This window comes from Alternaria arbusti, assembly GCF_024043155.1.
Source record: "Alternaria arbusti strain BMP 1465 chromosome Unknown scaffold_8, whole genome shotgun sequence".
NCBI classification, from domain to species: domain Eukaryota; kingdom Fungi; phylum Ascomycota; class Dothideomycetes; order Pleosporales; family Pleosporaceae; genus Alternaria; species Alternaria arbusti.
Genome location: NW_026249948.1, coordinates 98,158 through 110,550, shown reverse-complemented (window position 1 = coordinate 110,550; position 12,393 = coordinate 98,158). Strand labels below are relative to the sequence as shown.

At 53.4% G+C, this 12,393-nt stretch overlaps 4 protein-coding genes across 4 annotated transcripts; 2 read left to right on the top strand and 2 right to left on the bottom strand.

The window, feature by feature from the left end:
• Positions 1 to 55: 55 nt before the first annotated feature.
• Positions 56 to 2,635, bottom strand: J4E86_006408 (uncharacterized protein; the record flags this gene model as incomplete). The annotated part of the gene is made up of 2 exons (XM_051446937.1): positions 56 to 2,470; positions 2,528 to 2,635. The coding sequence occupies 2 exons, from the start codon at positions 2,633 to 2,635 to the stop codon at positions 56 to 58; spliced, it is 2,523 nt and encodes an 840-aa protein (XP_051301422.1).
• Positions 2,636 to 3,007: 372 nt separating this feature from the next.
• On the top strand, positions 3,008 to 4,871 carry DBP3 (RNA-dependent ATPase; the record flags this gene model as incomplete). The annotated part of the gene is made up of 2 exons (XM_051446936.1): positions 3,008 to 4,662; positions 4,718 to 4,871. 2 exons carry the CDS (start codon positions 3,008 to 3,010, stop codon positions 4,869 to 4,871), a joined length of 1,809 nt encoding a protein of 602 aa, XP_051301421.1.
• Positions 4,872 to 8,550: 3,679 nt separating this feature from the next.
• Positions 8,551 to 9,809, top strand: J4E86_006406 (uncharacterized protein; the record flags this gene model as incomplete). The annotated part of the gene is made up of 5 exons (XM_051446935.1): positions 8,551 to 8,654; positions 8,705 to 8,900; positions 8,950 to 9,331; positions 9,383 to 9,730; positions 9,781 to 9,809. 5 exons carry the CDS (start codon positions 8,551 to 8,553, stop codon positions 9,807 to 9,809), a joined length of 1,059 nt encoding a protein of 352 aa, XP_051301420.1.
• A 1,860-nt stretch (positions 9,810 to 11,669) lies between these two features.
• Positions 11,670 to 12,325, bottom strand: J4E86_006405 (uncharacterized protein; the record flags this gene model as incomplete). Its single annotated transcript, XM_051446934.1, has 2 exons — positions 11,670 to 12,120; positions 12,222 to 12,325. 2 exons carry the CDS (start codon positions 12,323 to 12,325, stop codon positions 11,670 to 11,672), a joined length of 555 nt encoding a protein of 184 aa, XP_051301419.1.
• Between the last annotated feature and the right edge of the window lie 68 nt (positions 12,326 to 12,393).

Genomic DNA, 12,393 nt, shown 5'->3' with positions numbered 1-12,393 from the left:
CGAACGCAGGTGCACGAAACTTTTGGGCCGGATCTTGACGTTGGTTCTGTATTGGTCAACCAATAAATTTGCCACCGCAGTAGATGCAGGCATCGCAGGCAAGGAACAGTACCCGTGCCAGCGTGATGGGCAACTCCCTTCGTTCGTACTCATGATCTTCACCGTCAGAATCGTTGCTTTCTTGCTCCACAGTCATGGCTTGCTCGTCTCCTCCTTGGTCGCTAGAACCCTCTTCATCCACCTTGTTCAATGAACCACTGCTCTCCTGTTCTCCCTCTGATACCGATCCGTCTCTTATCACGCCTGTCATGACCGTGTTGTCTCCTGTGGCGGCGCCTTTATTGCGTTCCGCATCTTCTTGGGCCATGATAAACTCGTCGCTTAGAAATGGAGTGCTGCATATACCACAGTACTTCGTGATGCCGGGCGCTTGGATAGCCAGAAAAGTGAGGCCACATCTGGGGAAAAAATGTCCGTTGGTGCAAGTTGCTGATCGGGGGTCTGCGAACGGTATGAATGCGGAGCAGAAATCGCAAGTATCTGCTACTGGGACTGCTGAACCTTGATTTGCCGAAATGCTGTTGCCATGCGTACCGGTGCCGACTGTTGATGTGCTTTCCTGCTCCGAACTTCTGTCTGCGGGCAACGATTTGGATGTATCGTCATAGCCCATGACCATGTTGATGAGTGTGACGAGTTGTTTGTGATGCGTGCGAATTTCTGCGCTGAAAGGCGTATGCGATAGCGACGAAGGAAGTTGTTGCAAGGCCACAGCGAGACGGTACGCAATCAGAGTCGCCGGTAGCTCCTTATTGATCTGCGTCTTGTAGGCTTCAGACACGAGGATGGTGTAGCGATCCTTCAGTGTAGGTGATTCAAGGAAAGCATTCGACTTGAATCCCTTGATCAACGAATCGAGATCGTTGGTATCAGGGTACGCTACTGATGTGGTCGCTCTCATCTCACCAAGAGGAAGAGCTGTGTAAGTCTCGACTAGCTTTCCAACCATCTCATCCGCGAATGCAGGTATGTCGTCAGGGTCCTCGACAACTTCTTCTGCCAACTTCTTGAGACTGTACATTATTCCTTCTGCGGTTACGTTCTCTTTCGGAAAGATGTCCCGTGAACGGCTGCCAGGTCGCAAAGAGCTGATAGCCACGGCGCCACTACGGTCAGCCGGAATACCGTATTCGATCATATCCGAAGGATGTACGCTGTTGCATGCTGCAATGAAGTCGCCCAGCGGAGATCTCGCGAGACCCCATACCTTGGCCCTGCTATTGCCTTTGAGTCCATTCTTTACACTAAACAGTGCCAGGTTATTTCCGATTCTCTCCCGCCATTCTGGGGTATCAAGTCCTTTGAGCCCATCAGGAGTCTGCTCAAGGATAGCAGTCGGACTGTGGAGGGTCGATAACAGAGAGCTTATATGGAGACGAGGAGTTGTGGCGCCAGTCGTATCCCAAACAAGGCCTGAGACTGGATCCCATCGGCCGTCCAGATCATGCGTACTCCTTTCGATGATGGAAGCGTCAAGAGCGGATATCGTTAGATATACTAGTCCCGTATTTGTGAAGAGGGCGAGCTTGAGTCTGTCTTCGTCTTCGACTCTGTGGAACCATTTCATCGGACCATCGTACCTCATTTCGTAGCCTGCGTAGACAAGTTCCTGCTCCAGGTTCATTTGGCCGTGGTCATACGTGATGGTCCGCGCCCGTACGTCTTCATTCGTAGCGTATACCAGTACGGAACGATAAGATCCGTTACAGATGATCCAAGGACTCCAGGCGATATGTGAGATGTAACTTTGTTGCTTGATCATGTCTTCGAAAATGTTAGGTTGTGGGAAGACCGTCTCCGAGGACAGTGCGAAAGACTCATGTGTTAGTACCTCAGCCCTCCAGTCCGGCTCAGCTCCCAGTGAGGACGTCGGTGTTTCAATCTTCAGAAACACGAGGTGGTTGTCATCATCAGAGACTACTAGCATGTGCTGGCCGTATACCAAGTGAGTACCGATAACACCAGGCGGTTCTAAGCAAGGCATAGCGGGTGCCCAGGCGAACGCTCGAATGCGGCCTCTTGACCGCAGTCGTTCCTTGGAATCGTGCACTACGTGGCTAGGTTCGTCGTCCCAGTCTCCGAAGTGGTCAACGAGTGCATCATTGATGATCAATCGTCGGGCCCAACTTGTCTCATCCTCTGGCTTGCCTTCTGCTGCTGACCAGAGGGAAAGCGTCAGGTTTGCGGTAAGAGCAGCAAGCGCGCATTTTCGATGTTTAGCAATGCCGGGTGGCGACCACGCGATGCTGATGGGAGCGCTGTTAGAGATCTCTTCGCCGACGGAGTAGTTAGATGTTGGCGCAGGTTCTTTGAGTGGGAGCTCATCGGTCGAGAACAAGGGTACTTTGAGAGGCACATGCTGCCATTGCGGCAAGACTTGGTCCCGTTCGAAGTCGACGGTGTTCGGAAACTACGCGACCATTAACAAAAAGGTCTCATGTAAGTATCTGCACCGAAAGGTACTCACAAGCAGCTCTACGCGCTCATCCGACGCTAATGCAATGATGCCGTCGGAAGACCAATCGATCGCATCGACGCAGGCTGGCCAGCATCTCAGCACTGTCACGTCCGCCATGATCGCGCATCAAGTCTCAGAATAAGTGGTCCCCGTTGTTTAGTGGTTCTGGTCATGGCTCACTGTGGTGAGGGAGAACGTGAAAAGCTTTCGACTAGCGCGAAAAGGCGAAAAGCCTTGACGTAGGAAGTGCAAAAGGTCTCGAATTGACGAATTTTGCATACAGTGACCAAAACCTTCACATAGCACTTCGTGGACGCGCAGGGACGAGAGAAGCATCGAACACGCGAGATTTGCTGGTGCAGGATCGCGTTGAGCGCTTTGGGACTAGCTCCGGACTTATCGATAGTGCTGAGACCGACCGCCGACGAAAAAGTGATTTTTCCGCCATCCTTCTCAACTTCTCCACACGAAGCATTGCCAACCAACAAGATGGGGAAAAGACCGATCTCTGACGTCGTCGCTGAAGACGGCGCGACCACCACGCCCGAACTTTCAAGAAAGAAGAGCAAGAAGGACAAGAGCAAGAAGCTCAGCAAGACCGCTGAAGTGGATGCGATCGAGACGAATGGCGATGCGCAGGCTGTAGAGAACTCGGATGACGAATCGAGTTTGTCTAAGGCCGAGCGCAAAGCGGCAAAGAAAGCAAAGAAGGCGGCTAAGGAAGCGAAAAAAGCGCTGAAGGCTGCCGCGGGTGCCGATACAGACGAGCCTGCGGAAGAGAACGAGGAAGCCATCAAGGCGGCAGAGAAGGCTGCGCGAAAGGCAGAGAAGAAGCGCGCGAAGGCATTGGCCAAGGGCGAAGCTACCGAGCCCGTACCCTCCTCCAAGCCTGCACCGGTCGAAACCACAACGAGCGCAGCCACCGTCGAATCGGGCGACTATGTAGAGAGCAAAGAGCTGACCCAGCTTCCCCAGTCGGAGGTCGATGCCTTCCTCGCCAAGAACACCATGGCTATCCAAGACCCCAAACCTGCCGCTCGCAAGCTCCGCCCCATCCTGAACTTCAAGTACCTCCCGGTCGACGATGCGCAACGCGCCTTCTTCGCCAAGTTCAGCGCCCCTACACCTATACAAGCAGCCGTCTGGCCATACTTGCTCTCAGGCAGAGACATGGTTGGTGTTGCCGAGACAGGTTCCGGCAAGACGCTCGCGTTTGGTGTACCATGTGTGCGCTATATCGCAGCGCTGCCCAAGAACGAGCGGAAGGGTGTCAAGGCTGTCATTGTCTCACCTACGCGTGAGCTGGCTGTTCAGATCTACGACCAGTTGGTAGCTTTGGCGACACCGGCTGGACTATCTGTAGTCTGTGTGTATGGTGGTGTGCCAAAAGACCCTCAGGTTGCCGCTTGCAAGAAAGCGCACATTGTGGTCGCTACACCCGGTCGTCTAAACGACCTGATTGGCGATGGCTCAGCAGATCTCAGCAAAGCCGAGTACGTAGTACTTGACGAAGCCGACCGCATGCTTGATAAGGGTTTCGAAGAAGCAATTCGGCAAATCATCTCGCAGACGCCCAAAAAGCGCCAGACCCTTATGTTCACTGCTACGTGGCCGCCTTCCGTCCGGGATCTTGCGTCCACCTTCATGAACTCGCCGGTCAGAATCACAATCGGCGACAACCAGTCTGGCGAGCTCCGCGCCAATGTGCGCATCAAGCAGCTCGTCGAGGTTGTCGATCCTCGCGGCAAAGAGCAGCGTCTGCTGCAGCTACTTAGACAGTATCAATCTGGCAAGAACAAGGACGATCGTATCCTCGTCTTCTGTCTGTACAAGAAGGAAGCAATGCGCATCGAGGATTTCATCCGCAGACAGGGCTTCCGCGTGGGTGGCATCCACGGCGACCTGAGCCAAGAAAGGCGCAGCGCCTCACTGGCGGCGTTCAAGGAAGGCCATGTGCCCCTTCTCGTGGCGACGGATGTTGCTGCACGAGGTCTTGACATTCCTGCGGTGAAACTCGTCATCAATGTCACGTTCCCTTTGACGGCGGAGGACTACGTTCACAGGATTGGTAGAACGGGTCGAGCCGGAAAGGAGGGTTTGGCGATCACGCTCTTCACGGAACACGACAAAGCACTCTCCGGATCGTGAGTACCCCTTGCGCTTGGCTACATGTTTTCAGTGTGCTAACTCTATTATTAGGTTGATCAACGTGCTTAAGGCAGCAAACCAGCCCGTACCCGAAGAGTTGATGAAGTTCGGTACAACTGTCAAGAAGAAGGAGCACGGTGCATACGGCGCCTTCTACAAAGACACCGGGGACTCCAAGGCAGCTACTAAGATTACTTTTGACTAAGTCGCATGAGTCTAGCTGCGTCTTGTCAAAAGCGGACTCGGCATCTCGTAACGAAGCTGGTCGGCGAAGGGGATGCCGCCGGCTACAGCTGCAGCGCGAAGATCGACTTGTAGAACTAGAAGCATTTGTCTAGCGGAGGCGTTTCGGATCATGCAAAGCAAAAGTCCCGGTAGTGTGCATTGTTGTAGATCGCGATGTGTTTAGTAATTACGAGTCTGCACAATATCTCATTCTTCGTAACGAATGTCCCATCTTATGCATGAGCTGAAGAGAATCCCCTGTCCTATAGCTTCCGGCTATACCGTGTCTGAACAATCGTACGATTTCCAAACCTGCGTATCCTCAGGTCCACACGAGAAGAAGGCTTCAGCCACCTCATCATACCGTATGCACTTGTTCCTAGCTACCATCGTGAATCTCAAATACGCATGTATCCACATGCGCCAACCGACCGCCATAACGACAACAACTCGCCTATCCAATGCACTACGCTTCCATTACCACCAAAAGCCCACACTGACCCTCCGCATGCCCACTCCACGGGGACACCCAAGCCCGGCACACCGACCCCAAAAACTCCTCTCCGATCCTCACCATGTACATGGCTCGGCAACGGACCCGTACTATAGGTTCTAACACACGCCGCTCCCGCAGACTAGACCCGCGTGTGCAGCGAAAAAAGCGTCTGGCGTCAAAGTGGTACTTCGCCGAATGTGGTCGCCGACTATAGTTCGGACAAATCACTAGACAGCCAATCAGATCCCCGCAATGAGATGCAGAGGCCCAGTCTTCTGGGGTGGGATTGGTGAACTAGAGCCCGAGGGGATTTATCATGCCTCACCGCAGTGAGGTAGTGTGTTCGCCGTGTGTAGGGGGGTTCGGCGAGGAGGGTATGTGGGATTGCGGAGGAAGGTAGGTGTATATAAGGGTCTCGGTGGGTTGCTGAGCGGACGGAGTGCATTCCAGATCTTTGTCAACCAAGATACGCATTTCGAGACTACTGTTATACCACGCTATACGCTACCGAACTCTACGAAAAGGTTTCGGCATACTTCCTCTTACGTTCGGCATACTTTCATCGGCACATCGTCGGCATCGCCACATATACTCGATATCCACTCCCATACAAACGTTCACAATGTGCAAGAAGGCTTCCTGCGACTCCTGCAGTAGGTCACCTACCACAGTTCTGTTGTACAAACACGGCTAACATCGCCTCAGACAAGACCACATGGTGGGGCTGTGGTAAACACGTCGCCGGCGTCATGGACAACACCCCCAAAGAGCAATGGTGCACATGCGCACCCCGAGTCGAACAACAAGGCACACAATATCCTCCCATGGGCTCACTATCTTCGGCATGACTACCGGCTTGGATGAGGGGCTCGAAGGCCTAGCGATGGGACGATACGGGATGAAGGGCTGCTTTCTTCGGAGTCTGGGAACATACGGAGTACTGGCGTGATGATTTACGATACGAACGACGCATGGATACGATTTCTGATAGCGTTAGCGATGCGCAATACATACCCAATTTCACGTTTTCAAGACTGCTTTGTCGCTGGTGGTCATCATGCTGTAGTGCTGTGTAGATCGCCTTGTCTGGGCCTTGTGCCTGTCGCACATGTCAGCACAACCGTTCGAATGATCACCAGCACGTTTGTCAATGCGGGGATACAAGCTGCGCCTTGCACGACGAGGCCTTCATCGCGGCCTGACGGGACCTGACATCTTTGTCCGTCGCCCCTTCCAGAAGCGTGGTGTTGGGAGCTACGACATGCCACCACCAGCTTTGTAGCACGGTGACCAGAGTGACCACAACGGATAGTGAAAACATCTGGACCGTGATGATGACAGAAGCTGTCATCTTAGACCCTGAAGCGGGTAAGGTCAGGATTCAATCCTGTTAGTAAGGCTCGGCGGCCATTTGAAACAGCTTCTGGAAGTCTCAGATGCTTCGAAGTCAAACAGCTATGATGTCGACGGGTGCCGGGCCAGTGAGGCATCTCCCTTCCAATCGGACCCCAAGAAAATGCCGGCGCAGATGCGTGGCGCGTACAGCGCAATGATAAGACAGTTAAAAGTCTTGTGCTAGACCATTGGAAAGGTAAGAATAGGACGGTTGGAGGTGGTTGGAGGTGGTTGAGTTGGAGAGAAGGCGCGCGAACCAATGGGTTCGGAGAGGATGCACCCGCCATGGTGAGGCTGGTCTCATAATGGGTCTGCTAAGTATAGCCGTTGCAGATGTGGAACTAGGCCCCTGCAACTAGCCAGTTTCAGCCATGGCCCTACAGGATCCTCCGCCATGAGCTTCAGCGACGAGGTGAATGACAGGCAGCCACCCTGCAGCAAGAGGCGCATGTGGTGATGGAAAAGGCAGCGGCTGAGAACTGGCATTGGGCAGATGCGGGGAAAGCAGAAAAAGCAACTCCCCAGGACCCCGTTGGGATGTCCTGCACGCGGTCATGAAGTAGTGGTAGATCCTGCTAGCGAAACGATTCTCGAATGTTTGAGATGGCTCTCGTGCATATCGCAGTAATCACAGGATGTGACTCGCGCAGCTCACACAATGGCTGGATCACGTCGGCGGTTAGCCCAAAGTATCCATGAATGGCGGCGGCCGTCGCGGACACCAAACGGAGACTGCCACCTGGGGGAGGTATATCTGCAGTCCATAAGCGGTGCATGCTGCTGTTATTGTTAAAAAGTGAATCTCACGCGCATTCGTCTTTGCCGCTTCGTATTGTCGTGTATTGTATTGTCGCAATAGAGCGTACCTGAGAGCATTTGGCGCTGAGCAGCTTGACCCCGCCATCATCCCACTTGGAAAGCGCGCCCGCCGCAGCAACAAACACACGCCATCGCACCTTCCCCGTGCTCTCCGCAACATCTTCTGCTGTGAAGACACGTCCTTCACAACCTTGGAACGCCGACGGAAGAAGCCACGGGCTACGGTACGTCGCCACGTTCCCTCCCGCTCCCACGTTGAGATCGCGCATCTGGGACTGACTTGGCGGTACAACAGACCCTGCCCCCACCTTATCCGTCTCCTTTCTGTCACCGCCTCATTCCCTCTCCACCTTGCGCGGGCATCACCCCAGCATCCTCGAGAAGCTCCGAAGCGCAGCCGCTCCAGCTCCAATCGGTTGGTCGACGACATCTCTCGGTAGCCAGCGTCATTACACGGCTAAAGACGAGCGCCTCCATCAGGCACGCCCAAGTACACGCCTCGTTGAACCAGGCACTGCACAGGCCTCGACTCCAACAAACACACTTCTGTGGTAAGTCAAACGATACGGGCGGATGCATAGGTGGCGGCGAATAGCACATGTGCTTCTTTGTATTCTGACGTGCGCGTTGCCGCCATGAACACCTTTTGCGGCTCAAAGGGCACAGCACGTGGGGCTGGTTCAGTGTCTGACACAGTGCCGTTTCACCAACGCGCGCAAGACACGCCTGCTGTTCTGCGAACAATGCTTGCCATATAGCCTTCCAGGACCCAAAGCTGACCAGCGCATTTGTAGATTCTACTTGAACCACCGCAGACGCATCCTCATTCCGCCTCTTCAGCTCTTCACCTGCCGACTATCCAGCAATCGCGACCCCGCAATCACTGAGCCCAGCTCAATTGACCCAATTCACTGCGCATCAGCGCGTACCAACCACAACAACCGCCAACATGCCTCCAGCGGGGAGTGGCAGCTCTAGAAAGATCTCTTTCAATGTCTCAGAGCAGTACGATATTCAAGATGTCGTCGGAGAGGGCGCGTACGGTGTTGTTTGGTAGGCTTCATCTGTCAGTACCAGCCAGACAGCTGCTAACCACGCGACAGCTCCGCATTACACAAGCCGTCAGGCCAGAAGGTCGCCATCAAGAAGATCACGCCCTTTGACCACTCCATGTTCTGTCTGAGAACACTGCGAGAGATGAAGCTACTCCGGTACTTCAACCACGAGAACATCATCTCCATTCTCGACATCCAGAAGCCTCGGAACTACGAGACCTTCACTGAAGTGTACCTGATCCAGGTGTGTAGCTCCGACATTCAGTGATATGCGTAGTTACTAATCCTACCAGGAACTCATGGAGACCGACATGCACCGCGTCATTCGCACCCAGGAGCTTTCGGACGACCATTGCCAGTACTTCATCTACCAGACCCTGCGCGCGCTGAAGGCCATGCACTCCGCGAACGTTCTGCACCGCGATCTCAAGCCTTCCAACTTGCTCCTCAACGCCAACTGCGATCTCAAGGTCTGCGATTTCGGTCTGGCTCGATCAGCCGCCTCGACCGAAGACAACTCGGGTTTCATGACGGAATACGTTGCAACGCGATGGTACCGTGCGCCCGAGATTATGCTTACCTTCAAGGAGTACACAAAGGCCATCGATGTATGGAGTGTAGGATGCATTCTAGCAGAGATGCTTAGCGGAAAGCCTCTGTTCCCCGGAAAGGACTGTAAGTGTTGCGCCAGTAGCCTACACCAAAGCTGTTACTAACAATCACCAGATCACCACCAGCTTACGTTGATTCTCGATGTGCTCGGCACACCCACTATGGAAGACTACTACGGCATCAAGTCCCGCCGAGCTCGCGAATACATCCGATCGCTGCCGTTCAAGAAGAAGATCCCGTGGAAGGCCATGTTCCCCAAGACCAACGACTTGGCGCTTGACCTGCTCGAGCGGTTACTCGCGTTCAACCCTGTCAAGCGTATCACAGTCGAGGATGCGCTCAAGCACCCATACCTTGAGCCGTACCATGACCCAGATGACGAGCCGACCGCCGACCCGATTCCAGAGGAGTTCTTCGACTTTGACAAGAACAAGGACAACCTGACCAAGGAGCAGCTGAAACGTAAGTTGCACATCCCACAAGTGCTCTGAACCCCTGCTAACAATTTACAGTCCTCATCTACCAGGAGATCATGCGATAAACCTCTCTACATCCCCCCTCAAATGCGAGATATACACAAGATACCACGATCGAGTCGATTACCGCAATTTGTCCACAGCTAGCTGGTCTGAGCTCATTACCATATTCGAGGAAGGGTCTACAATCATCCTGTAATTTGGATTCGCAGCAGAAAGACATAATGTTAGCCAAATGATGGTAGGAAGGCATACGAGGAGATGTCGCATCGAATTCGCGCACTCTGAAGAAAGAAAGAATCTCCTATAACCACAGTACGTTAAGATAGGAAAAGGCAGAAATGAATTGCTTCTTTGCAATCTTGATGTTGACTTTGCATGTGTCCATGGATGTGAGTGCTTTGCAGGAATTGATTATACTACATCTTCAACGCCCAATCCATGCGTTGAATCCTCTCTTCCTCTCTAGTACCTCTCCTACTCTGCTGCCGTCCATCCCAAATCACACCTTTAAATTCCATCTCACTCCTCGCCGGTACTTCAGTATCCGCAGGCCTCGTCCAATCATAAATGACCGATTCACATCGACTCCCTTTCCACGACGCATGCGCACTACCCGTACTAACTCTATCAACCCTCCGAGACCCGTCTGCACTACCCATATCCCCCGGCTCCGGCACAGCATCCAACACAGAAGACCGCCGCGTCGGACTCGTCGTTGAGCCCCGCCGAGCAACTTCGTTCCACCACCGCTTATCATATGCATTCTGCGATAGCGAGGAACTACGTCGACGTGCGGGAACCGGGTAAACAGGGTTATGCAGCGGAAGAGGATCAAACGACCCTCTTTTGAGAGATTGCCGTCGTGAGTGTACACGTGACGGACGCTCCGTCGACGTCAACGGAAGCGTATTCTCGTGTATAGCAAAAGCATTCGGTCCTAATGTTGTAGACCGTGAGTCTGTTGTCCGCCACTGAGCTAGTCCAGGCCATTTCCTCTTCTCAACATCTCCGCTGTTATATGGAGATGTTGGTGTCGGGGCACTGGTCGATGAAGATGAAGACCCAGCAACAGAATCCCTCCTCACAACCACAGATTTCAGCTTCAATAAACTCGCCGCCCTATTTCTCCTCGTATCTTGGCTACCATGCCCACATGAACTACACTGCCGGTTCCACGTCACTCTCCCCGTTACTGGGCTGACCTCGTAGTTTCCACCGTTCAATTGCGTTTGCGACTGCCGTTCTAGATCGGCTTGTCGTTTTTGTGCGAAGTGGAGGCGGAGGTACCATGTTATGGCTAGGAGGATGAGGAAGAGGAGTATGGATAGGGCGATTGCGGAGTTGCGGTCGATGTTTGTGGAGGGGTTGGTGGGAGAAGATGAGGAGGAGGCTTTGTGTTTGTTTGTTATTCCGCCGGCTATGGCGGCGGCGAACGACATGTTGAGGTTGTTGAGTGGTTTTGCTGGGGTTGAGGGCTGGTGGAGGCATTGGTGGAGATGTGTACGGGACTTCGACGGAAGCGGTTGTGTGTATGACATGCAGATGGTCGCGTGTGCTGTTCTGTATTACACGTTGTGACTTCATAGTCTAATCCTGTACCAGGGTGGTGTTAACTAAGTACGCTTGGTGCGGTCGAGACCGAATGGACTGGTAGCGGACCAGTGTTGAAGATGAGGGGCAGCAGATGTCGCATTGAAAGCCACGAAGTGGGATCGCAGAGGAATGTCGTGTTGGTTGTTTCAGTCTTTGAATTGTGTTTGTAGTGGATGAGATGTTGTGTTTCTTAACGCCGCCCAATGCCGGTGTCTAGTTTGTATTCGTACAGAGTGGTGTCCTTCGCTATGCAACAAATCGCCCATCCAGTATCTTCATGTACACATAATCATACACCATTCATGCCCCTCATTCCCTCATTCCTGACCCTAGAAATCACACCTCCCATCCTTCCACCCCGTCCTCCACCTCTCCTCCCACTTCTTACAATCAAACTGCTCCTTCCCCAGCTTCTCATTAACAGCATTATGCGCCTCACACATCCACTCTCCAAACTCGTTCCTCGAACTGACTCTTGGTGTGTTCTTCTGCATCCACTTCTGGAAGTCTTCGGCGCACACCCAGCATGGGTATAGTTTGCCGAATGTGGTGAGAAAGGATTTGGTTTCGGATTGCAGTTGGGGAGAGGGGTTCGTGGGGTATGAGCCGGTTATCGAGTGGAGGAGGGTCCATGAGGAGCGACCAAGGGCTTCGACGTCGGGTGGGCAGTCGGCGGGGAGGGAGGGCGCGGTGGTGGTGGGAGCTGCTGCGGGTGCGCGCTTCTTGGGCATTTTGCCTGACATGGCCATGAGGGAGGTTAGGTCGTTGCAGGCTCGGCATCTGTAGTTCGGACACATATGTTAGCAACCGTCTTCGTCGTAAGGATGGCAGTTGTCCTGCGCGTATGTCGTCTGGCGCATTGGAGGGTTGACGGTACTTACGGCTTGCCATCTGGACCGAGTATAATGCCATTCGCCAGCTTCTTGTACCCAGGCCTTCCCGCGATATCCTGACCTTCGTCCTTCTCATTCGATTCCTGCGCCATCTTTGACTGCCTGGAAGTCCAGTGGTGGTTGCGATATGTCGCGGCGAGCAATTGGTGATTTCTAAGCT